The 27,058-nt window shown below is 39.3% G+C and overlaps 2 protein-coding genes across 8 annotated transcripts in view; both read left to right on the forward strand.

Moving 5' to 3' along the window:
* FAM110B (family with sequence similarity 110 member B) overlaps window positions 1–14,682 on the forward strand; it is a 177,795-nt gene extending 163,113 nt beyond the window's left edge. For all 6 annotated transcript variants that reach the window (XM_050938908.1, XM_050938911.1, XM_050938905.1 and 3 more), the window contains one exon: window positions 10,937–14,682. In XM_050938908.1, the coding sequence (XP_050794865.1) occupies window positions 11,237–12,349 (1,113 nt within the window). In that variant the 5' untranslated portion in view covers window positions 10,937–11,236 and the 3' untranslated portion in view covers window positions 12,350–14,682. The remainder of the gene's footprint in view (window positions 1–10,936) is intronic.
* The window catches only part of UBXN2B (UBX domain protein 2B), a 324,811-nt gene that overhangs the window by 112,260 nt on the left and 185,493 nt on the right, over window positions 1–27,058 (forward strand). The gene's annotated exons all lie outside the window — the stretch shown is intronic.

Genomic DNA, 27,058 nt, shown 5'->3' on the forward strand with positions numbered 1-27,058 from the left:
AGAACATAAGAACATAAGAACAGCCATACCGGGTCAAACCAAAGGTCCATCCAGCCCAGTATCCTGTCTACCAACAGTGGCCAATCCCAGGTGCCCCAGAGGGAGTGAACCTAACAGGCAATGATCAAGTGATCTCTCTCCTGCCATCCTTCTCCCTCCTCTGACAAACCGAGGCCAGGGACACCATTCCTTACCCATCCTGGCTAATAGCCATTAATGGACTTAACCACCATGAATTTATCCAGTTCACTTTTAAACGCTGTTATAGTCCTAGCCTTCACAACCTCCTCAGGTAAGGAGTTCCACAGGTTGACTGTGTGCTGCGTGAAGAAGAACTTCCTTTTCTTTGTTTTTATCCTCACAACACCCCTGTGAAGCAAGGAAGTAGTGTTATACCCATTTTATGGATTGAGAACTGAAGTACAGTGGATTAAGTGACTTGCCCAAGGTAATACCAGAAGTTTGTGGCAGAGCAGGGAATTGATCCCCAGGTCTCCCAAGTCCTAGGCTATTACCCCAATTACTGGTGCTATGGTAATACAAATAATAACATAATATATACTGCATGGCTGTGCATGGCATTTTATGTAAGAAATAATAAACCCCCAACAAAAACATTTTTAGGTAGCTGTTTCTTTGCAGTTACTAGCACTGCAAAAATGTTCAAGTGCATGAAAACCTCAAGTAAAAACTAACTAAAAATAGCCTGGTAAACATTGTTTGTGCTAAGAAAAGTGCAAAGGGTAAACGCACAGCATAAATGATGAAAAACATTAGTTAGATTTAACATTTCTTTCCCTATTTATATCAGAGGTTTAATTAATGGGAGAGGTTTTTAAAAAATGTATACAGTTTTGATACTTATAGTGAAGCTTAATTCATCCGGCAAAAGCTGCATGCAATCTCTGAAAGTTTGTTTGTTTGAAAGTACTATACATGTATATACAATTCGTCTACCTATTAAAATATTTATCAGTCGTTGCCATAGAAATAAACTGAGTCTGCAGGTGCATGAGTGAGGAGGAAATGTTTCAAGCCCCTGCAGAGTTTTTAGTGAATCATTCTAATCAAACATATACTGAGATAGAAATCTTCACAAAGAGCTGGAGTTACAAAAAAGTCATATTAGTAAACCTTTTTAGGCCTCTTCCAGAGACTTTTTAAAATGACAGTCTGTATTATTCCTCAGTGAATTCTGTTCTGAGCAGTACAGGGGCACAGAGAAAATAGAATTGATTTCCATTACTGCTTTTACAAATACAGCTCGTAATATTCCTCCAAAAAATGTGGGGACCTATACTTTTCTCATAATGGTTTTGGTCTCTAGGTGGAAGAAAAAGAGGTTTTGTTTCTGGGCTTTCTTGAGTATTTGTGCAGATTTGTATAGAAAGGTATTTATCCAGAAGCAGGTAAAACTAAGGGTAGATTATGGATGTTGAGTTGAAGATATAAAAGTGCAGGGTTCTACAGCAGAAAAGAATATTTCTATTTTTAGGTTTTGCCATCAAAGACATACTCTAGCTCCTGTCAAACAATAAACATATGCTTACATCCTGCCTTTGTGATGAAGAAGGGACTAGGTTGCTCAGCCACTTTTTTGGCATTTGTATGTAAATAGAATTTTTGGATACTACTTCTTTGCTAGAATCCTGTCATTTATAACATGGTTCATATGGCTTCAGAACATGCTGAGCTTCTAGTCTAAACTCCACAGGTTTAATTGCACAGTAGAATAGAATTGATACTAAATGATGGCTGGCTTTTGATAATGGAAAGTTTCAGCTTAGAAGGAAATCCTTTTGGTTAGATTTAAGTTAAGAGTTAACCAAGTCAGTCTTTATTAAACTAAACTAAACTGGACTTTTATTTCTATTGAAGTTTTGCATTCCTTATTCCATAATATTGGATGGAACTTTTTCATATATTGGTATTTAGGTTAGAAAACTGATTTCTTCTACAGACTCAAAAATTGTTTTAAACATTCCATAAGGAGGTTCAGTTTCAAGAACTGATGTGCACGTTTGCACATGCTGTAAAGATAGAACAGAATTGGCATGAGGCTGTCAGGCCATTGGTAAAATCCTGTTAAGAAAATACTATAACAGGAAAGCTCGTTCTCTCTCTTGAATAAGTGCTTATTTTAAGTAACACATTAGGCAGGTAGCAGTAGTAACCAAAATTTCAGCCTTTCCTCTTGAAAGGCGACTGCTATAATTATTCAAGCCTTTGTCACTATTATAGATCAGCGTAATGCAGTCCTCCTGAGGCAACTCTTCAAGACCACTCAGAAACTTCCACCAGTGTAGACTGTTCCTGACTGTTTAGCGCTTCTTACTGCATGAAGCAGATTACATTAGTGCTCCTTATAATTTTTTTTCCAGGTGTAATTGAAAGTCAGCACTTTGATTTGTAGTCTGAGTCATAGCTATCTTAGAAATTGCCTCTCTCCTTATTCTGTATCCTGACAACAGACATCGTCTGAACCCTTCTGTGCACACACAAGTTGCACAGGTTTTAGGGGAATTGCTAATAGCAAATTACACAGTTTACACTTGTGATAAACCAGTCATTAAAGGTTATGTTAGTGAGGATGCAAGAAACTTCATGAGATTCACATTGCAGAATTTCTAACGAAAACTCCCGTGGAATAAACAGTTTTGTTGACGGAGTTTGAGAGAGTAATGTTTTGCTCCAAACAGCTGCTCCGACACACTCTGTACCACTGGGGGCTCCTCAGAAATGCCACTAAGCCACCATCTAGACCCCTGTTTCAGGACACTTTCATGCCTCAGGTCTCTTTGGCAGCTTAAAGTATAGCACAGGGATCGGCAGCCTTTGGCACGCGGCCCATCAGGGAAATCTGATGGCGGGCCAGGACGGTTTGTTTACCTGCAGTGTTGGCAGGTTTGGCCAGTCGCAGCTCCCACTGCCCGCAGTTCACCGTTCCAGGCCAATGGGGCTGAGGGAAGCAGCGGCCAGCACATCTCTCAGCCCATGCAGCTTCCCACATATCAAATATAAACCAACTGAAATGAAGGCATCTGGTTTATTTTGTTGTTTGGTCATACAATATAAGTTGTTGGATAAAGGTAAAACTTATAAAGAAAACCTTCAGTGTAATTGGATTTAGAGGTCTTTTTTTACCATATCATGAACAGCAGCTGTATTACTTGTTAAATATTTTTAATAATTTCTTCAACCAGGATTTAAAATGTTCCCTTCTATGCCAGTGATCCTTAAGTAATTAACAATATAACTTGCTTTTAATACTGTATTTTAGTTGGGTAAGGTTGTACAGTAGCTTTACATACTAGATGCCAACATCTAGACACGTAGATTCTAATTTGGCCTATAGACGCAAAAGTCACGTGTTTTGTTTTTATTTACTTTCCAGTTCATAAAAACTTGCTCCCGTTTCATAGATTATAGGTTCATTTATGAATTACAATAGATTTAAGGTCTATATGTTGGTTAAAGTGGCCAGCAATTTAGACACCACAATAATTGCACTCAAATGGAAAATAATAGAACTCCCTTCTAATCTTCTATCTTAGTTAAAGACCCCAGTAAACAGATGGGCCATACAATTCAAAACATTGAGCCTGGGTCAAATCACCAGGGGGAATGCGCCTCAGAGTTGGAGACCCTTCTCCAGAAAGACTTTGCATCCAGTCCCTACCATTAAAATCTAAGGACTATCAGCAGAAGACCCTTGCTGATTTCCTGTGGAGATGGCAGGCAGAGAGAGAAGCAGCCAAAAACCAGACCATATAGGTCTTTATATATCTCTTACAATATTTTATATTGTATCCAGAAGCAAATTAGAAATCTATTCCTCTCAAAGTAAACAGAGAACCAGCAAAATGAGACACATTCTAGTCCCACTGAATACTGTGGCAAAAAGCCACTGGTTTTATTTGGACAACGAATTGCCATATATGATTTGCGTCTCTGAGCAGTTATGCTGCAGGCACCCCAGATACCTTTGATAGCTCCAAGTTCAGTACGTTGCAGTAGTGTAGCAGATGACAAAGACATGGATCACTATGATGAAATCAGAGAAAGGAGTGTCAAAAGTAAAGGGAGAAGCAGTGTTACCCAATGTTGCTATCTGAGCTAGTAGGAGTATCTTGGCCTAAAAGTAACTCAACATTGCAAACCTCATTGACAGAGGATAGGCATATTCCTCATAAGGGGACAGGAACATCCCATATCAGATTGACTAGATGTTTCCACCAGCCTAATCTCCTTCTTCTCCCATTTGGGCTTCAGACACCTCAATCTTGTTCATGTTTTGGTCTGACTCTGGAAAAGCAGAGATGGTACATTGTTTGTATTCAAGGAAGAAAAAGAGATGTGCAGCTGAGTATCATTTGCTGCATTTGGAATGTAAATCTTTAGGGGCAGGACTCAGACCTTCTGTTTTTTGCACAGTGTTAAACACACTAATGGTAATTAATAAAGAAATAATAACACTTCATCCCAAAACAATTCATTCTCCCCCATGATTGGCTTTATATGTGCACTGAACAGAATGGATGACAAAACAGAACTCTGGAGGACTCTGCATGAGATTATTTCCCAATAACAGGTTGTAAATTCCTTGCAAATATCTTAAAATACATCAGATGCTTTTAATTTACAGGTAAAGTATATACACCTGTGTCATGGTATAATTCCCCACTCTGAACCTTAGCATCCAAAAGATGGGATACCAGCATGAATTCCTCTAAGCTCAATTACCAGCTTAGTACTTGTAGCGCTGCCACCAACCAGGAATTCCAGTGCCTGGTACACTCCAGTCCCCCCCCCCCCCCCGAAACCTTGCCTGGGGACCCCCAAGACCCAGTCCCTCTGGATCTTAACACAAGGAAAGTAAACCTTTTCCCTCACCGTTGCCTCCCCCAGGCTTCCCTCCCTGGGTTACCCTGGAAGATCACTGTGATTCAAACTCCTTGAATCTTAAAACAGAGAGGAAAATTCACATTCCCCCCTCCTTCTCTCTCCCCTTCCAAGACTCTCCCTGAGAGAGAAAGTAATCCTAACACTGAGAGAAATTAACCTTTCTCTCCCCCTTCCGTCCTTTCTCCCCACCAGTTCCCTGGTGGATCCAGACCCAGTCCCCTGGGGTCTCACCAGAATAAAAAAACAATCAGGTTCTTAAACAAGAAAAGCTTTTAAGTAAAGAAGGAAAAACAGTAAAAATTATCTTTGTAAATTTAAGGTGGAATATGTTACAGGGTCTTTCAGCTATAGACGCTGGGAATACCCTCCCAGCCTACGTTTACAAGTACAAATTAAAATCCTTCCAGCCAAATACACATTTGAACTCCTTCCAGCCAAATACACATTTACAAATAAAGAAAACAAACATAAGCCTAACTCGCCTCATCACCTAGTACTTACTATTTTGAATCTATAAGAACCTGTATCAGGGAGATTGGAGAGAAATCTGGTTGCACATCTGGTCACTCAAAACCCAGAGAGAACAACAACCAAATTCTAACAGCATACACAAAAACTTCCCTCCCTCAAGATTTGAAAGTATCCTGTCCCTTGATTGGTCCTCTGGTCAGGTGACAGCCAGGCTCACTGAACTTGTTAACCCTTTACAGTCAAAAGAGACATGAAGTACTCCTGTTCTATTAACCCTTAACTATCTGTTTATGACAACCTGGTTGATTTGTCTGGCAATAATTCTCTCTCATGGAATTCTGACCAGCAGTATAAGATGGCTTGCAAATTGATAGGCATATGGAGAAAACAGAAAAGGAGCTCTATGGAGAAACAAGGTTTGAGATTTTTGTCTTCATATTGAGTTCAATCCTTGAGGGGGCCATTTGGGGATTGGCCCTGCTTTGAGCAGGGGGTTGGACTAGATGATCTCTTGAGGTCCCTTCCAACCCTAATAATCTATGATTCTATGATATGGAACACTATCAAAATGTGGTTAATTGCAAACTACATATTTTCTTCAATATTTCATACTTTTAAAAAATGCTTCTAGATCACTGATTTTGACTCTCAGCTGGTGGGTCTTTGCTCAAAGCAGTGAGTGATTCTGAAATGTTAATATCTGAGTTAGGAATAATAAAACCTGTTTTAGTAACCAGATGACGCACTCAGTGTCCAAAATCGTCTTTTGGTAAAGAAAATAATACCTGTATTCATTCTTCCTTCAGAGACAATTCTTACAGCATGTGACGCTTTTGTTTGCTCTTACATCCCTAGAAGCAAGTGACGCTGTTACACAGCTGGTGAATTGTATTTTGCCTGATAATTTCCTACAAGATAAAACAGTTTATTATAATAACAGTAATTTGGGTAACATGATTAACTACCAGATAATTAGTTTTACCTTTAATTTTTAAAAAACATCAGCCACTGGTAATTGCATCATTAGAAATGGTGCATTAATCTGTTTTTAAAAATATTAATCCAAATAGTGAGGGTCTGCATCTGGATTTAGTGAAAAAATGTATGTGGCTAATAAATGGAGAACTGGTGCAGATTCTTTCTGTACTTTAAAACTTTTTATTCCAGCAGTCCTCCCCCTCACACCCCAAATAAATTAGGGAAAATATTGGCCATCTTAATGGAGTGAAGTCATTCAGATATGAAGCTGAAATATTCTTTTTCTCTTAAGTGCCTATTAGTAATGCTGCTTATTTAATTGTCACTATAATAAGCCTCATTTTAGGATCTTCTAACAACCATAAAAAATTGTTCCCCATTGAAATGTGACACAATGTCAGACTGAGAATGACATTTAAAATAAATAACATTTAAAATAATGAAGAAGACCATAATTCCGTATATCCTTGTTCATATGAGTAATCAGTGGTTCACAGTCATGTTGGAAGGGCATAATGAGTGGGCTCCTGCAGGGATCAGTTTTGGGTCCAGTTCAGTTCAATATCTGTATCAGTGATTTAGATAATGACATAGAGAGTGCATGTATAAAGTTTGTGCACAATACCAAGATGGGAGGGGTTGCAAAGGCTTTGGAAGATAGGATTAAAATTCAAAATGATCTGGACGAACTGGAGAAGTGGTCTGAAGTAAATAGGATGAAATTCAATAAGGACAAATGCAAAGTACTCCATTTTGGAAGGAACAATCAGTTGCACACATACAAAATGGGAAGTGACTGCCTAGGAAGGAGTATTGCGGAAAGGGATCTGGGGGTCATAGTGGATTACAAGCTAAATATGAGTCAACAGTGTCACACTGTTGCAAAAAAAGAAAACATCATTCTAGGAAGTATTAGCAGGAGTATTGTAAGCAAGACATGAGAGTAATTCTTCTGCTCTACTCTGCACTAATTAGGCCTCAACTGGATTATTGTGTCCCGTTCTGGGCACCACATTTCAAGAAAGATGTGGACAAATTGGAGAAAGTCCAGAGAAGAGCAATTGTAGTCAGTTAGTTGTGTTTTGTTACGTTTTTAATGTGAGTGATGTATATATTTGATATAAATGTGTCTAAAGGTTGTGGTAGGTACTTTTTAAAAATTGGAAATAAAATTGACTTGAGCCTTTAAAAATTCAGGCAAGACAAAGCAAATGCTGACAATCTGGGTTGAAAGAGTAAAGGCTGATAATCTTTATTATCTCTTGGTATTGTGCTTTGTCCTGCCTCCCTCCAGCCCACTCCCTTGCAGTGTGAGTTAAGAGCATTTATCCTTGGACATGCATCTGAGGAAGTGGGTATTCACCCACGAAAGCTCATGCTCCAAAACGTCTGTTAGTCTATAAGGTGCCACAGGATTCTTTGCTGCTATCCTTGGATAGAACCACGATCCCATTGAAGTCAATGGCAAAACCCCCATTGACTTTACTGGGGCCAGGATTTCCCCCTTTGCCTTTTACTGATGTGCTGCAACTTTAACATTATTTCAGTGAACACTGTTATTGTCAATAAACCCCACATAAACACAGTTAAAGCTTATACCACTTGTGTGGTATGGAAAGAATACACTCCACAAGGCAAACAGAGCTGTAGGGAAATGAAATGCTCTTTTTATCAATTAATATTGTTAGCTTTTTGCTTAGAATATAGTAGTATGTGTGAGGGAAGGAGAAAGTAAACTTGGATATTGTACAGTAATGTCATATTAATAATAGTACTTGCAACTTTGGTTGGTTTTATATATTTCTTTTACATTCCAGAAAGTCTCTGTGTACTTAAGGTCTTTGTTAGTATAATTTCAGTAAACTATTATATTTTAGTTACCATCTTTCATAACTGCATATGACTGGCAGGCTTAGTTCTCTGGCCTTAAGGTATCTAGTAAACTTTTCTAACCTAAATTATGTTGGTATTTAAGTACAGTACATCAGTAACACAATTTAAACCATCAAGTAAGGCTGGCTCTGTTTCTTCCCTTCATAGAGCTTTTCTATTGACATCAAAGAGCTTTTGTATCAGGCCCTTTGCTCACTTGCACACAGTCATATTATTCTCTTTTTAAATATTTTAATACTAATTTGAAGTCAGCACTGGGTGCGTAGCATGCTTTCCGGTTTTTATTGGGGCTGTTCTGAGCCAGTGACTAGTTAAGTGGTGTGCCAAGATTTTCCAAAATAGTCTTGCTTGTGCTGTTTTGTTTTCTCACAAATACACTGTCTCCGTAGTATTGTGCTGGTCTGCTCCCCAAGTAAGAGAATGCAGCTGGCAGACTGTCTTCTGAGGCAGGATCATAGTGGCCTAATAACAATGGCTGTGGAGGGAGGGAACTGAGGGCTGTGGTCTTGCGTGCTTGAGTACTTTTAAAGCCATTGAATAACAGGCACTCTTTAAGTGCAAAATATTTTCATTCTTTATTAAATTTATGACCAGTGTTCCTGCATCAATTTGTGTGTGCCTGATTTGTGCACACGGATACCCTATGTACATTTTGTATTTGAACAAACATAGAAACTAAGCTCTAAACAGATTATGTGCACGAACATGATTTGTGTATGCATATTAGGTATTTGCATGCATAAGTGCATGCAAGTGTATGCACATAATTGTGCTCGATATCTTTGAAAATCTGTTTCCTAATTACAAAACAGTGGTGGTCATATCTATTTTGGTTCCATGAGGGAAGAGGACTTTTCTTCTTTCTGAAATACTGTCTTGAAATTTAAGAACTCAGACTGCTGAAGAGTAAACAGTGGGATTAATAAAACAACACTGAAAGAGAGACTTAATTAACATTGTATTGCCTTTTCGATTGGACTGAAACTGTATCTGGTTTATCACCAAACCAAATAGATTAGTTTGTATTTGGAGAATACGTCTGACAGTAGGCCTTATGGGGAGAGCTCATCTTTTTCTTATAATCTTATTACAGTATTTGCATGCTTTATTTGCTTGCTTTGACCTTGAATGGTTTAGTCGGATTGTTCAATGTATATATCATTTATCTGCTTGAACAAATACTTGCTCTTTTCCTGAATATTTTAAATAATTGTATCTTTCATTTTAATCTTTTAGCTTTCGCTAGTATTTCAGATGAGTACTAAACACTGAGGATGATGATAATCCAATTTATCAATAATAAGATGGAAATGCACTGAGTGCATGGCCTGTTAAAATACACTAAAGCAGTCAGCGTGGGAGAGGCTTTCACGGGCATTTCTTGGTACTAGTGAAGAAACTCTTTTTATTTCAATAAGAGAAATGGGATATTGAAAAAGGCAGCACGGCTTAATGAGGCAGTAATAAAGCAGATAAGATCCATTAGCCAAATCACTGCTTTGAAAAACAGATACATTGGTAAGTGCCCCTGAGTGCCTTATGTGGGAAAAAATTTTAAACTACTTGGACACAACATTGAGGCTGGGCTTTATGGTCTGGTGTGACCAAAATTAAATGACAGAATATTAAAACAATTCAGATAATGTAAACTTCATTCACAGTTAGCCAGAGTACTCCGTTTAATACTTGAACAATCGTGTCAAAATTTTAAGAAATAGAAGTTATACTCATTCCAGGCTCATAAATAAGTTTTATAAGTTGTCCAAATCTAAGCCATGACACACTGAAGGATCTTTGATACAATTTACTTTTTAGTAAGTAAATTCATCATCAAAGTTTAGAGAGTTAGGTTATAACAGTTTTTGTAATGCAACTCGTATTTTTAGCTAGACTACATTTTAATTATGTATTTGATACTGGATTAATGCCTGCTGGGTGCACTTGGAAATATTACAGCTCTCCGCTTGCTCCTAGCTTTGCAACCATGCTCATCTTCCTCAGCATTTAATGTAAAGAAATATAAAGGAAAATGCATTGATCTTTATAAGTTTTTATTTTTATGGGCAATATATCCTGAAAGTGTACTTATTTTTCAAGATAAAACATATACATAAATTAGCTATGTTAAAACACAGCAGTATCAATGGGGAGATTATCTTTCACCAACCCTACTCTATCAGTACATTTGTAGTTAGATGAGACTGCATAAGCTCCTCAAATTGGCACATTCCACCCATATACATACAACACCACATTCCCTCGCTTCCTCCCCCCAAAAGAAAAGTAGCACAAAGGTAGCCAATAGATAGTGAGAAATGGCATAAGATGTGGAAATGTGAATGCAAACAGTCATATATAAATGTATGGCTGTTTTTCATTGATTTTCAGTTATAATGTTCTTAAACCCAACTTTAGATTGTGATTAATAATGAAAACCTTACTTTAAAAATGCATTATAATATATGCATGGAAATATCCATGAAGAGAGAGTGATTAATCCAGGTTTGCTTACTCTGTCAAAAAGACAGAAGGCCTGGTGGAATATTTCAGATAGGACTGTCAGTTTCCTCTGAACTGCCCACAGCTGTAAGTCAGCCAGTAACTGAAAGAGTGTACAAAATTTCTCTGTTGCTATAGCTGTGATGTCACACGCTGGTACTAACATGTGGTTGGTTATTTTATGTTTCAGATCACTGCCTGTAGTTGAGCACAAAGAAAACGACGAGACTCCCACATCTTTCAGCGAGAAGAAAGGATTCAGCAGAGCAGATTAATACGGACTTGTGTCTGGTGGCCTTTTTGTACAAAGGCTGCCTTTAAAAAAGAAACAGTGTTATTTAATGAGCTGTGAGATGAAGCACTGCTGCTAACACTCCGATTCCAAGATTCATCTGCTATTCATTGTGCTTAATGTACATGTTTCTACACCGTGCATTTAGAAGCTCCCAGAGAAGAATCCAAAACGGCTGCGGGGGAAAGACCACCAAACATGCCTACAGAAACACTACAGACAGGTAGCATGGTGAAACCAGTCAGTCCTGCTGTCACTTTCACGTCTGCCGTTCCTCTTCGCATCTTAAACAAAGGACCGGACTATTTTCGCAGGCAGGCAGAGCCTAATCCAAAAAGACTTAGTGCTGTGGAGAGACTAGAAGCTGATAAGGCAAAATATGTAAAGAGCCAAGAGGTCATCAATGCCAAACAGGAGCCTGTAAAGCCAGCAGTACTTGCAAAGCCACCAGTTTGCCCTGCTGCCAAGCGAGCATTGGGTAGCCCTACCTTGAAAGTGTTCAACAATAATGCAAAGACTGAGAGTGGTGTCCAGAGAGAAAATTTAAAATTAGAGATTTTGAAAAACATCATTAATAGCTCAGAAGGCTCCAGCTCAGGTTCGGGTCACAAATATAATTCACGAAACTGGCCTCCCCACAGATCTGATTCAGCAGAGCTGAACCGGCATTCGTTTGCAGAATCTCTAAAGGTCTACCCCACCCAGGGCCGGAGCAGCCCTCAAGAAAGCAACTCCAACGTGAGCAGAAGGCTCTTAGAACAGTCAGCGGAGACTTTCTTGCACGTTTCCCATAGCTCATCAGACATTAGAAAAGTAACTAGTGGTAAGCCCTTAAAAGCAATACCCTGCAGTAGTTCAGCTCCACCTCTCCCTCCAAAACCCAAAATTACTGCCATCACCACCTTGAAGTCCCCAGATATCGACACAGTAGAATCCAGTTGTGGAGTCAGTCGAAGACCTTCCCTACAACGATCAAAATCAGACTTAAGTGACAGATACTTTCGTGTTGATGCAGATGTTGAACGATTCTTTAACTACTGTGGACTGGATCCTGAAGAGCTTGAAAACCTTGGGATGGAAAATTTTGCAAGGGCTAACTCTGATATTATATCCCTCAACTTTCGCAGTGCAAGCATGATTAGCTCAGACTGTGAACAGTCTCAGGACAGCAACAGTGACCTTAGAAATGAAGACAGTGCCAATGATCGTGTGCCATATGGCATTTCTGCAATTGAAAGAAATGCCAGAATCATCAAGTGGTTGTATAGCATCAAGCAAGCTAGAGAGTCACAGAAAGTGTCCCATGTGTGAAAGGAAATCCCACAATAGAATAAGCAAGAACTGTAACTTTGTCTGTGAATATTCAGTTGTGAAGGGTTGTGAAGTCTACTTGAAGTCTTGTACACTTCTCAAATCTCTTTGTGTTGCTTGTTGTGCAATGTTTTTAAGTTGCATGCCTGTCAACATGTGAACTGACCTGGCTCCCACTTGAACTAACTACAAATCCTGGCTGAGCATACACATTATCTGCCAAAAGTTTAAGACCAGAATCTAATTAGGGCTTCATTATAATCAAATTGTTTACATGAAAAGGTTACATGACTTCTTCAATATTTATATAGTTCCTTGTGTTTTTTTATATCTCACGTTTTTGTGTCTTAAATACAGATATTGTCAACTGACATTACTAGCTTTTAAATTGAAACTGAATCCTTTTAAAAGACAAGGCAAAATTGCCCAAAATCAGAGATTTAGATATACAATAGGCAAAGAAACTTGATCTTCTGTGGAATGGGATTTATTGGCTCATGTAAAAGTGTTTCTAAACTGCAGAGAATAATACATCCTTTGTTAAAATACATGAATCCACATTTATTAAAGAACTGTTTGGGGTATGATGGTTTTAATTTTCTAAGTTCCCTCATTTTTACAGCAAAAGTAGTCTAGCAAAGCTGCTTGACCTTCCATAGCCTAAACGAATCTTGTGTTTGATACAGTGTAAAAATATTAATGGTTTTATGTTACACTGATGGAGAGGTTATTAAGTGTCAAAGAAAGTTGACTGATAGAAATGTTTTCAATGGTGTGTTGGGTTTTTGTTTTCTTTTTGTTCCTTTGTTTCTTTTCTTATTAAATAAAGATTCCTAGTCTTAAACTTTTGACAGGAATGATTAGATCCTATAGCTGATATTGAATGCCTTTATTAGTCAAGCACATCATGACTACAAACTCCATGCTGTCTTTTAAGTTTGTGTAGACCTGTTTGAACAGTTCATGAACAAAAATGGAAACACACAGCCATATCAGTATAAAGCCTCTTATTAAGAAGTAATTACACTCGATAGCTAAACTATATCTGAGAAACTGTGATTATGTTGTCTTGCATACGTTATATCTAAGGCTGTGAAAGTTTGTTACAGCTCTAAGAAAGTGTAGAAACATGACAGTATGTAGCTTTTTTCTCCTTCCTTATGATGGTTAGTGCTGCACGTCAATCTGTTACAATTTTGTTGACAATCTGTGTCTTCCCAATGGTTTAATTAACTGTCATTCCAACTGACAGTTGTGGTGTGTGGTAGCAGAGAAGTTGAAAGTACAGTGGTCTGCTTCATTATTATTGTATTCATGCTCTGAAGTACATTGCAGCACTACCTTATACTTCATCAGCTAATAGGAAACTTTTTTTATTGTGTAAATGCTGTAATACTTTGTATATACTTCAGTTGTTATTAAATCTTTAAAAAGAAGAGTGTTATGCTAATAAATAGCTCCCGGTGCAGGTATTGGTGGTTTTTTTCCTTTGTTTTAGATTTTTTAAATCTCTTTTTTTTTAATAGTGGGTAATTTAATTGTGGTGCTATGGTAAACCTTGGTTAAATAGTAGTTCCAGTAGAAAATTTCTCCCCAAAACCGCTTTGCAGCACATCAGTTCTTTTAACTGTAACTATAGAAACATCTTGCTCCAGAACTAGAAGAGTTTATCCGGACTCCTTGCCTGCTTCTTCCATTCTTACCGCACGCTTATCTGGCAACGTTATTCCCTTGTATTGCATCCATTCCCAACAAACCTCTGATTTCTTTGGAATCCTTCTTCAGTAATGTATATTTATAAATTTCAGTATTAAAAGTGCTTGCAAAGTCAGATTTTATTTTATTTCAAGGAGCCTCTACGCCTTTAGCACTGCTGTTCTCAACTGAACACAGCATTCTTACTTTTAGGGAAGTTTCCATTCTTTTTCAGTGCAGAAGACCTGGCGTGAGGCTGGACTTGGAGTACAAAGAACAGTGGACTCAGCTGTTGGATACATTACTTAACACAAATTGTGTTCATTTTTTATGTTTACAGAGTGATTATTCATGAAAAGAAAATACATATAAAAGGCAACCTACATTTTGTACACATTCTTCTGGGTGGTTTTATGGCGTACACCTATGTTGTTTCCAGCAAAGGTAAAAAAAAGGAATATATATATTTAAAGTACAAGTACATTTATGATATATTTTAAGCATTGTGGATTTGAGCTGGCATTGACATCACTTCAGTTTTTCCAACATATTTTCCTACTGTGAATTCTGCCCAGTTCAGTAACTGTTTTGCCAAAGAAAGTAATTCTTTACGGGATTAAAGCCAAATGTAATGCAGATGTCCAGCTAAGAAATAAAGAACTTAAAATCAAAATAAAAATGTTCTCATGTTGTTGTCTATTAAGTGGTATGTCTCAAGAATGATGATAATTATGCTATCTCTAATCATTGGCAGCCAGAAATAATAACTAGGAAAGCTTTATAACTAGGTGATTAGGTAGGACATATGCTAGTTTCTGCACTTGCTTCCTAGGATTCACTTCGAAGCAATGGGATCCAAGTTTAACTGATTTTCTTTTAATGCCACAGGTTGTTTGGGCTGGTGAGGTATCTATAATGCAACATCTTCTCATACAAACGCTTATGTAGCATCTTTGACAGGGTACCAGGAGTCTGATGCTGCAATCCCTACTTATGCAAGTACCCTCTGCTCACCGTGCTAATCCCATTGAAATCAGTGGGACTGCTGCTGTAAGATTTTCAGAATCAGTTCCTAACTTTCATGTCAACTGTGCTTACAATGGTGGTGAGGTTCCTGTAAGACAAAAGAGATTACAGAGAAGCTTGATTTATTGATAAATGTTAACTTTTTGTGGCTTCTAATCATCTGAGAAAATGAGTGACTTTTTTGTTCCTTGACAGAGTTTCTGCAAAGGGGATTTACATGTGAACAATTCTTACCTTTACCATGTTTGACATTTAGGAATGAGTCAGATCACATATCTAGTTTGTTTTTGTTTTGTTTTTAAACAGGAATAGCCATTTCATCTTCGTACTCAGTTGGCCCACACGATTAGTGAGTGTTAGTTCTTTTATCAGTGCTTTGGGATCCTTCTGAAATGTACTGTATATATACATGTTGGTATTATCATCATGAGAATGCTCTGCTATCATCCTTAAAGTCTAGCAAGCATTTGTGGATTGCCAGTTGCCTCTGAAATGACTTTCTACAAAGCACATTGAAGTCAATTTCCTATTGATTTCAGTGGACTTTGCAGGTATATTTCCAGCAGAGGGAGCTCTAATTTGTCTCAAAAATGGTATCACAGTTTTGTTTTAATGTAATTGACCTGACACAGTGCAAGTAATCTTGAAATCTGGTTGCAGTGCTGTATAAGTACTGGGGGAAATTAACTCTTGTGTACATGGAAGAGGTCAACAGGAAAACTTGCTACTTCATGTTTTAGAACAAAGTAATAGAACAGAAGTTGAGAAATATATGATTCCAGCTACTAAATTACTGGTAAATTATGATCAGTGTGTTTTGATGGGATCTGGCATGATATGGAGTTATGAATTAAATTTTTTCATTAGAGAATATTATGTTAAAAAGGAGATGCACCATCTGATTGATCAAGGGCTTTTGAAGGGTAAACACAGAAGGATAATGTTTTTGGCAGGAATTCAACAGTGAGGAGACATGTTTAGACAATGCAGCCAATCAGTATCGCTGACTTCTCACTTTTCACTGCAATTTCATCCATCTGTGGTGGCTGTATATGTTTGATTCAAGTCACTGCGTTCATTCAATAAGAAACAAAGTGCTTAATGGGGCTCTGGAACATTGAGCTGAATAATCTCTGTTACAGGAAAGGACCAAGCATCTAGACCAGAAACAGACTTTTTGACAACTACTTATTGTAAAGAGAGAACATTTGACTGCATACCATTAGACACACATGTTTAGGAGTAGTAGGTGGCAAATAAGGCCCCTTTATACCATTTTGGCAGTGAGTGTAAATGCACACCCAATTTAAGGCTCCTTCACACTGCCAGAGCTGGGCAAAGGGGCCTTAGTGTAAATGAGAACAAGGGTCCATGTCTTGAAAACTGTTTACAATTCCATAAAAATCCTAAATCCTTATGACCAAGATCCCGATACAGCACCTACTGAAGTCAACAAGCAGCTGTAAGAGAGCTGAATCAAGCACTAGCTTTATGAGAAAGGTCAAAGAATTTGTTCCTCACTCTTAAGAGAAATTATTTGCATTATCTTCAATGCATTATCTTCAATGATGGAATACGTCAACTTCGTGGAGCTCTACCAGGAATGCATTTCTGATGAGACATTTGCCTATCACCACTCTCTACTTATCACCATGGAAATCCTACTCGCTAACAAAATAGCATCTGTTGTAGCAAGAATACATTCACTTTAAAAGCTTCAAATTATGCTGTACTCTATTCTGAAAGAAATAGCGCATCCATAGCCTACTGTCCTGTGAACATGAAAACACGTTACTCAAATATTTCATTTTAAAATATTTAAAATGTTGGATACGTTTTAAAATAGTCTTCCTGTCAGCACTTTGTAGTAGCTGCAAAAGTAGAAGAATATTCTATGCATTTTTCTCTTTTTATGAAAAAATTGGAATTCTGTAACAAGAACTGTATGCATTTAAATGTCATGCTTCTGAAACGTGGCTGGTAGTAATTTTCAGAAATTATGGTCTTGTGATGAGTAAGAGTTCTATTATCTGTGCTATTATCTTCTGCTTTTGACACTGTCAGTCATATCCATCTTCTCGGCATCTTGATGTCTCTGGGTTTTCACAGCGCACGCTTCTCTATGCTCTTCCTCCACCTCTTGGGTCATTCTTTCTTTTAGTGGTTCCCCCATCTCCCACTCTTTGTAGAGCTCCAACCAAGATCCCTTCTTTTTCCCCTTTACACCTTTTTCTTGAGTAACATCATCTACTCATAGTTTCAACTACCATATTTATGTGACTGACTCTCAAATCTGCCTTTCCAGTGACCTGTTTCCTTTGATCCAGGTTCTCATCTCAGCTTCTCTCCAAATCATCTCTTGGATGTTCTGGCAATAAGGCAAAGAAGTCCCTGAAGTTTTTCAGTAACTATATTTTATTTCATATGTCTAAGATATTACAAACCAAGCTGCAGCACTGACTGCTTCCTTATATATTGTCACTGTGATCTGCTCTCGGACCTGGTGACAACTATTCTACATCCTGTTAAACACAGTTTTTCATAGCTCAGGCCTAGCTGCAGTTCCCTCTTGTGGATGAGAAGCTGTCTCTCCTAACATCCCCTTTGTCATGTCTGTTTAAGAAAGCATACCTAACTAACAGAATGTATAAAACATAATGCAACAACTTAATGGAATTTATGCAACCATTGATGTAGTTTGGGAGAGTCAGTGATTCACTCAGTACAAAGTTTTTGTATCTGGATGGTGATTTGATGTCCCTTCATGCTGGAATATCTTTTGATGGTGCCAGGAAAGGCTACTGTGTTTGGCATGTTGGTGGTCTTGGTTTTGCTTCTCCTTTCACATGGTAGGGTGGTACGTTCTACTGGTTCCACCTCTATCGTGTGTATTAGGCAGTGAATTTATTATATTCCACTTACTGTTGTTCAGAGGATCTCTCAGTTCCTCCTCGTCCCACATTGGATTTCCTTTGGCTGTAGGATATTCTATTGGACAGATGAATTTACGGTTCCAGTGATATTTATGTTCATCAACCACAACAATATAGGGGTGAGGAGTATTCTGCTCCATGCACATTGCCTTTTTCCATGTGCAGGATCTGTCTTGAGAAAATAATCACACTATTACTAGTTCTGTAGGTTCTTGAGAAAATAATCACACTATTACTAGTTCTGTAGATTGTATCTCTGGAAGGTTTGTGGCCTGTCTGTCATAATAGGTTTTAGCTTGTTGCACTTCTTCTGTAATTGATCTGGGACTCCTTCCCCTAATTCAAGTTTTAATAGCACATTGGCTGTAGGTACCAATGTGCATGTCTGTCTGGACATTAAATATTTCACAGAGCTTCTGGTCATGCCTTGGGGTATTTCTCCACTATAGGATAGTTTGCCACTTGTTTTCCTTATTCTTAAAGTTTTTCTTTAAGAGTTTTTTTCGATTTTGATGTCAGAGGGGTAGCCGTGTTAGTCTGGATCTGTAAAAGCAGCAAAGAATCCTGTGGCACTTTATAAACTAACAGACGTTTTGGAGCATGCGCTTTCGTGGGTGAATACCCACTTTGTCAGACACGTAGTGGAAATTTCCAGGGGCAGGTATATATATGCAGGCAAGCTGGAGATAATGAGGTTAGTTCAATCAGGAAGGATGAGCCCCTGTTCTAGCAGTTGAGGTGTGAAAACCAAGGGAGGAGAAACTGGTTTTATAGTTGGCAAGCTATTCACAGTCTTTGTTTAATCCTGAGCTGATGGTGTCAAATTTGCAGATGAACTGAAGCTCAGCAGTTTCTCTTTGAAGTCTGGTCCTGAAGATTTTTTGCTGCAGGATGGCCACCTTAAGGTCTGCTATAGTGTGACCAGGGAGGTTAAGATCCTAACCAGATCAGCCATACCATCACCGGTTCATTCACCTGCACGTCCACCAATGTAATATATGCCATCATATGCCAGCAATGCCCCTCTGCTATGTACATCGGCCAAACTGGACAGTCACTACGGAGAAGGATACACGGACACAAATCAGATATTAGGAATGGCAATATACAAAAACCTGTAGGAGAACACTTCAACCTCCCTGGCCACGCTATAGCAGACCTTAAGGTGGCCATCCTGCAGCAAAAAAACTTCAGGACCAGACTTCAAAGAGAAACTGCTGAGCTTCAGTTCATCTGCAAATTAGACACCATCAGCTCAGAATTAAACAAAGACTGTGAATGGCTTGCCAACTACAAAACCAGTTTCTCCTCCCTTGGTTTTCACACCTCAACTGCTAGAACAGGGCCTCATCCTCCCTGATTGAACTAACCTCATTATCTCCAGCTTGCCTGCATATATATACCTGCCCCTGGAAATTTCCACTACATGCGGCTGACGAAGTGGGCATTCACCCACGAAAGCTCATGCTCCAAAACGTCTGTTAGTCTATAAAATGCCACAGGATTCTTTGCTGCTTTCAATTTTGATGACTGATTCAGTTTTGCTCTTGAACTGACTGTTGTAGGGGCAGCTGAGATATGTTTAAATTCCCAATCTTTGGTGAAGTGTGCAAATTCCTTGCTGGTGAACTATGGTCCATTATCTGAGATGACACAATCTAGCATGCCATGCCTTCTACCTATTATTCTTGCTGCAGTGCTGTTCGATAGTTCATCTAATTCCCCAAAGTCAGACTAGTAATTAACTATGATCAGGAAGTCAGTGTTGTTTACAACAAAAAGCTTGATTGCCATCTTACTCCAGGGTCTATCAGGAATGCTGTGTCTCTTCAACGTTTTTCTCCTGTTTTTTTTTCCTGCTGGCTTGCTTGGGATTCTGCCCATGCATTGCAGTTCCTTATCAGGTCTTTAATTTCATTGGTGATACTACACGCCTAGCATTTTGTAGACACACTTCTATCCCAAAATGGCTGTGATGTGTTCAAGATAGGGTCTCCCTTCTTAAGGCTTTAGGTATAAGCATTTGGTTGTCTTTGAATATAATGTTCTCCAGAACACTGAGTTTGTCATGTTAGTTCCAGTACTCATGAGTGGCCTCTGGAACCTCTTCACATATGTACAGCCATCCTGTTAAAATAACAGATGTCTGAATTAGTAATTCTTCATCCTTTAGTGTATGCTTACGAACTGTCTGTAATCCTTACTTGGAAATAGTTGGTTTGATTCATACTTCCTGTTTCTTCTTGTGTTTCTTTTGCTTCAGTTAGGTTACAGATTTTGTAGTCTTGTTCATTTGTATCAGATTCTTGTACCAGAGCTTCTCTGGATAGGAAGTCTGCTATATATATTTTGGTTCCTTTTTTTATAGCATACATCTAGGTGATAAAGCTGCAGTCTTAATTGCATGATGGAGCTGATAGCAGTGGTTTCTTGAAAATGACTTGTTATGATCACTTTAAATATGTATAGCTTTTTGACCTCATGTGGATTGAGCAAATTTTTCACAGGCAAATACTATTGCTAGACACACTTTTTTAATTTGAGCATACCCTCTTTCTGTTGGAGATAAGGACCTTGGTGCACAGGCTACTGGTTATGTTTTTTGCCTGAGGGCTACTCCTTGTCCAGTTTCACTGGCATCACACTGCATAGTGGCAGCTTCTTTCAGATCATAGTATTTTAGCACCGGGTGTGTGGTGACTAAGTTTTTAGTGTGGTTGGTAGCTGTATCATGCTGGGGCAGCCAGATCCATGTTGCATCTGAATCCAGTAATTGTCTAAGGCTCACATACGTCTGAGAGACAAGAGAGGAATTTGGTCAAGTAATTTACAAATCCTAATGGTTGGAGTTTGAAGGTTTGGCATTTGCTGTCTTACTCTCACCTTTCTGGATCTTGGTACAGCCTTGTGAGGCCAGCTGGTGACCTAACAATGGTACCTTGGTGAGTCACTGTCTCACCTTCTGCTTGTTGTGTTTTAGGCAGACCTCCCTAGCCCTTTCTAGGAATTTAGAGAGATTATGATCTAATAATGCCTTTTCCATTGTGTCTCCACACCTGTACACTAAAATGTCATCAGCTATAACACTAATCCCTTTGAGACCTGCTAATACATCTTGCTGGCAGCATTGATATTCTTCTGCAGCTGGTTTGATTCCAAATGGCCAAAGCCATCTTTATCAGTCTGCTAGTGTCCAAAAGGTGGTTAGATACTTCCTTCATCTAATAGTACTTGTCAGTATCCATCTTTTGCATCCATCACTGAAAATATCTTTGCGTTAGCAAGGTCAGATAGGATTTTTCTGTTGTAGGTACCTGGTAATGAGCCCGCAATAGTGCCTTGTTTAAATTGCTTGGGTCTATGCATATGTAAAGTTTTTTCTGGTTGTTCTATGGCTGCCATGTTGCTTATCCATTCTGCAGATTCATTCACATTGTCACTAATGCCATCCTTTTCTATATGTTTTATTGTCTTCAGCATTTTTTCTTTTAATGCTATAGGAACTCGGCGTGGTAGGTGTTGCACTGGCTTGATGTTTTTTTCCTAATTGTAAGTGTATTGTGGAGTCCTTAAAAACCATCATTGTAATTCCTCAGGATTCAAACCACGGAGATGCCACCTGGTTGTATTTGTCCATGTGTATTGGTTTCTTCTGTCTGTGAGTTGATTACTTGAACAGTAGCTGAGAGGTTTAATGTCACACAGTTCATATGTTTGCATGTGCTGGTTGATAGTAGTGGTTTCAGTCTGGAGTTCACTACTCAAAATTTTAGCTGATATATCTTCCCTTGGTGGTGTGCCTGTAATGCTCACTGCCCTAGTGGTGTGAAGATGACGCAATCATAGAGTTTTAATTTGGTATTGTGTGGCTGCAGTTTTACTGCGCCATCTTGCATGATGTTGAGGAAGTCACTATAGCCCATTACATTTATGGATGTTCCACTGTTTGGCATTCTGTTTCTTGCTTATGCCAGTGCTTCAATGTTACTTTGGCAGGTGTTAGTGTGAGCTTAACCAACCATTTTGTTTTCCCAGTGGGTATTGCTCCAGTGTCATATATGTAATGGATGTCATTATCTGAGTTGCTGCTCAGCTCAACGTTGTTCATCTCTACTATACAGTGTGTTGCTTTCCTTTGCTTTCTTTGTACACTTGTGCATAGTGTTTCCTCTTTTCATAATTTCTACAAGTAGTGCTGTAAGCTGGGCATTTAATACAAGACATGAACAGTCACAGTATCCATAGCTTTCATTGTGAGGTGTGCTTGCCTCATCACTGTACTTATGTAATGGGGGGGGGGGGTATTTCCTATGGATAGCCGTATTTCTTTTTTGTATATAATGCATACTCTGTCTCCTGTGTGCTTATCATCTTCATTTGAGTGAGTGGCTGTTCACTCACTTTGCACATTTTATGCCTCCTGCCACTGCTCAGGTAGGGTTTCTGAATATTCTCATCTGAGCTTCTTTGCCAGGTTCCTATGGCTAAAAGGTCTTTAATCAACTCCTCTTTCCAAAGCCAAACTCGCATGAATTTGCCATTTTACGCAGCTTGGCAATGTACTGGTGAGTGGTTTGTGTAGATGCTTGCTCACTCTTGTTGAAGAGGGAATGTTCAAATATTATAACATTTCTTGGAGTTTGAAAATGGTTTTGGCGCAGATCCAAAATTTTGGAGGGATTTCCGCAGACTGCTGGTGGAATATTCAGGTGCTGCTGGAGCATGTGGCTTTCTTTCCCCACTGCTAAGAGCAGTGTGGCAGCCCTCATTCTTCCAGCTTTTTCATTCAGTCCTGTAGCAACTTCATATTTTTCCCATTATGTTCTGAAGAACAGCCAATTGTTGAAGACATCCCCTGCTGTGTCCAAGCATCCAGGACCTGGAATCAAGCTTGCTGCCAGGATTGAGGTTTGTGTTAAATTGTTTGATAATGTAAGTCTGAGCAGCCAGATGTCCTCATAGGCGCACATTTACTTCTGACACCATTGTCTGGTTCTCTGTCGGGCACAGAAAGCTTTTCAGGACCAGACATTTAGTTCATAGATGTAAGACAATACAAACAGGGTTTCGGCACTGACTGCTTCCTTATCTGTTGTCACTGTGATCTGCTCTCAGACTTGGTGCTGACTCTTCTACATCCTGTTAAACAAAATATTGCACAGCTCAGGCCCTTGGAGCTTCTCGCTGCAGCTCCCTTTTGTGGGTGGGAAACTCTCTCTTCTAATGCTGGCACCCATTGTAAACATATACTAAGGCCAAAACTGAACCCTTATTTTTCTTCCCAAGCCCACTCCATCCCACTCATTCACTATCATTGTTGACAACACCACCATTCTCTCTGGTATTCAGACCCATAGGTTTAAAATCATCTTCAGCTCCTACCTCTTCCTTCATGCTCCCATCCCATCCAGTTGTGTCCAAATCTTGCTGCTCTGGAGTCTACAGTTTTTAGGAATCCAGCTTTTCCTTCTGCACACGCACAGTTAGTTTTTTTAAAATGTATCATTTGTCTTACGGCAGTCAAGCAATAGCACTTCCCACTGCAACTTCACAAGGTTTATGTACCGAACTCTTATCCACAGGATATTATTAGAAATATACAGGGGATAGTTGTCATAACCTTAGTCCCAGATTTGGACCTTAGCGTCCAAAATATGGGGGTTAGCATGAAAACCTCCAAGCTTAGTTACCAGCTTGGACCTGGTACTTGCTGCCACCACCCAAAAAATTAGAGTGTTTTGGGGCACTCTGGTCCCCCCGAAACCCTTCCCTGGGGACCCCAAGACCCAAACCCTTGAGTCTCACAACAAAGGGAAATAAATCTTTTCCCTTCCCCCCCTCCAGGTGCTCCTGGAGAGATACACAGACACAAGCTCTGTGAATCTAAACAGAGGGAGTCCCCCCTCTGTAATTCCAATCCTGGAAACCAAAAGCACTTTCCTCTTCACCCAGAGGGAATGCAAAATCAGGCTAGCAAATCCAACACACACAGATCTCCCCCTGATTTCTTCCTCCCACCAATTCCCTGGTGAGTACAGACTCAATTTCCCTGAAATTTCCCAGAAAAGAAAACTCCAACAGGTCTTAAAAGAAAGCTTTATATAAAAAAGAGAGAAAAAATACATACAAATGGTCTCTCTGTATTAAGGTGACAAAATACAGGGTCAATTGCTTAAAAGAATATTGAATAAACAGCCTTATTCAAAAAGAATACAAATCAAAGCACTCCAGCACTTATATTCATGCAAATACCAAAGAAAAGAAACCATATAACTTACTATGTGATCTCTTTGTCCTTACACTTAGAAACAGAAGATTAGAAAGCAGAACTTCTTCTCCAAAGCTCAGAGAAAGCAGGCAGACAGAAAACAAAGACTCAGACACAAACTTCCCTCCACCCAGAGTTGAAAAAATCCGGTTTCCTGATTGGTTCTCTGGTCAGGTGCTTCAGGTGAAAGAGACATTAACCCTTAGCTATATGTTTATGACAATAGTGCAATTATTTCTTCAGTTCAGCTGCATAATAATTGTGAATTCCATTCTGAGTAGTATGAGTAGTAGACAAACTGGGACAGTAACACGCCCTAGAGCAACAGCACCCCATGTGGTAATGTTATTCAGTGAGTTCCATCTTGTCCTCCTTGCTCAACATGTGCATGGGGCTACTAAAAGGGTTAGTGAGGAAGCATTGGTTGTGGTGCCTTCAGCCTGTGAATAACACCCTATGACAGTGTGTATGTCCCCAGTCATTAGCTGACCCAAAAAGGGGCTAAATCCCAGGACAGGGCAATGGCCCCATTACCCCCTTTGTCTCTTCCCCATTTCTGTTTCAGAGGATGCAGATGAGCATCTTTTCCAGTGGCTGATTGAGGTTGGAATAAGGATGAGAGCAGCAAGATGGCTGGAAGCCAAGGCTGGCACAGAATGTGGCTGCCTGCTTGTGAAGCAAGGTATCTGGCCCCCAGCATGACACACCACTGCTGTGGGATCTGAACTGGCTGCCTGTGGCTCTCAGGGATCTGCTGCTTTAGAGTTGTAAAGCCACAAATGGACTGCAACATGCTTTCTTTAGAGACAGTCCATCTCCATGGCCACGTTGCTGCAGCTGAGAACAGTGGAGGTGCTTGAGCTGGAGAAGCTCCCTCTTTAAAAAGTGCCAGAGCTGCTGGCAGGCTGCCCTTTTCTCTGTGAGGGCTTTGGAAAGGGCTCATCCACTGCTGGTCCCAAATAGCTCATTCTGTTGACTTGGGCTTGCTGCATGGCTCATCTTTATACAGAGACTTTGGGGGCAATCTTGAAAGAGGGGGGTTAATTATCAGAGACACATAGGCCTGGATTATCTTTTATCTGTCTTTTTAAAAGCCAAGTTTAAAAAAATGAGCTGATAATTCTCATCCTGGTGTATGATTTGGTTAGTTTCAACAGTGTGGTTAGCACTATACCAAACACAAAGCAGGACCGTCTCTGAACTGAAGAGCTTAAAATGTAAAAGACAAAGCAGAAAGTGGATGAGAAACACAGGCAGATCCAGAGGAGGGAGTAACATACGTTTTCTCTCCCTGCTATATGTGAGCTCAAAGTCTGAGGGTACCAGGATTGAAGTCATTCTTTTAAATTAAGGATCTGCAGGGAGAGAAAGCAATGGGTTTGCAAAGCAGGGCCCCAAACCAGGTGCAAGGGTCCATTCACTTGGCTCCGATTGTAAGACAGAGAGGCCATAGGTGGGACAAGTAACATACAGTAAGTAGTTAAACTATTGTATGGAAGCAGAAGAAAAGCGTGTCCTGTATTACTTCCAAAAGCATTAAGGTTAATGGCGTAACTGATGTCTTTATACTGGTAGGCATATTGTGACGGGATAGAAGACAATCTTAACAGTGGCCACTCCCATCTTAAAAGGAGGAAAAAGAAAAAAATAATCTTGGAACTACCGGAGAATTGGAGGGAGAGGTTATAAGCTGTTTGTACAAATATCTTTAGAAGAGATGTAATTTTAAAAAAATGGCAATGTTTGAAGCTTTACATTTTTTTAAATGTGGCCTGCTTTTCAAACATATTAATCTTTTATGAAGTCAGTCTTGCTATTGTGAGATTACGCAATCTTTTCTGTTCCAAACATTGGAGAGATACAGCGTTTTGAGGGTTTTTTTGTCTTACTTAAGAATTAGAATATAATACTGCTTAGCTGAAGAGAACTTTATTTCACCAAATATGTTGAGGAGGCATCAGGGGGGAGGAGCAGGTGTAGACCAGAAAATTCACATATGCTTCCACATTAATTTTGACCTGCAAATGACTTAGGAAAGTGAGTGCAGTGAATATGTCTAGCTGCATGAAATTTATAGTATTAAGACTCAACAAAAGCTTGATTTCCTTTATCCATGTTATGCATATCTTGAAGCATATCGGCTTACAAGTCTCTGGCACAAAACTAACTCATTCTCCCTGCAAACCCTTCCTGTGAGCTTATGGATTTGAGTCCATCTGTTGATTTTTCCCCCCTTTTGTTTAAAGAATTTATGAATAAAAAGCTGTCATATTTGAATTGCTCAAGGTTTTGTTCCTAGCACTTCCAGCAGCTGGTGCCTCTCAAATGCAATATAATGGCCTAAATGAATGTGGGAGCTGTATTTAAGTGTGCTCGTCGTATACTGAATTTCTTGGCAATTTTAATCCAGGCAAGGAAGTCAAATTACAACATGTTGTTTTTCCTAATTCAATTGCTGGTCATTTTTCCGCCCCCTTTACCTTTCATATGGTGACCTGAAGAAAACCAAACTAACATACCATGCTGGGATTCATAGCCAGCTAGTAACAAATGGTTTAAACTGGGGGCCAGATTCTCAAGTGCTTCCTCAGTTTTTACTCAGCCCTTACACTCAGTGAAGTCAGTGTCAAAATGTAACAGGCAACAGTGTACAGTTGGAGCCTTACCCTGATGCAAAGTGGATATAAGATGCCAGCAATTAGTTTTACTATGTTTAGCCTATTTGTTTGCAGCTATACCAAGTGGGATCTCATGTGTTAGCCAAGTCAAGGAAGGCCTGCTGGCTAC

Source organism: Gopherus flavomarginatus, chromosome 2 (genome assembly GCF_025201925.1).
Source record: "Gopherus flavomarginatus isolate rGopFla2 chromosome 2, rGopFla2.mat.asm, whole genome shotgun sequence".
Taxonomy (NCBI): domain Eukaryota; kingdom Metazoa; phylum Chordata; order Testudines; family Testudinidae; genus Gopherus; species Gopherus flavomarginatus.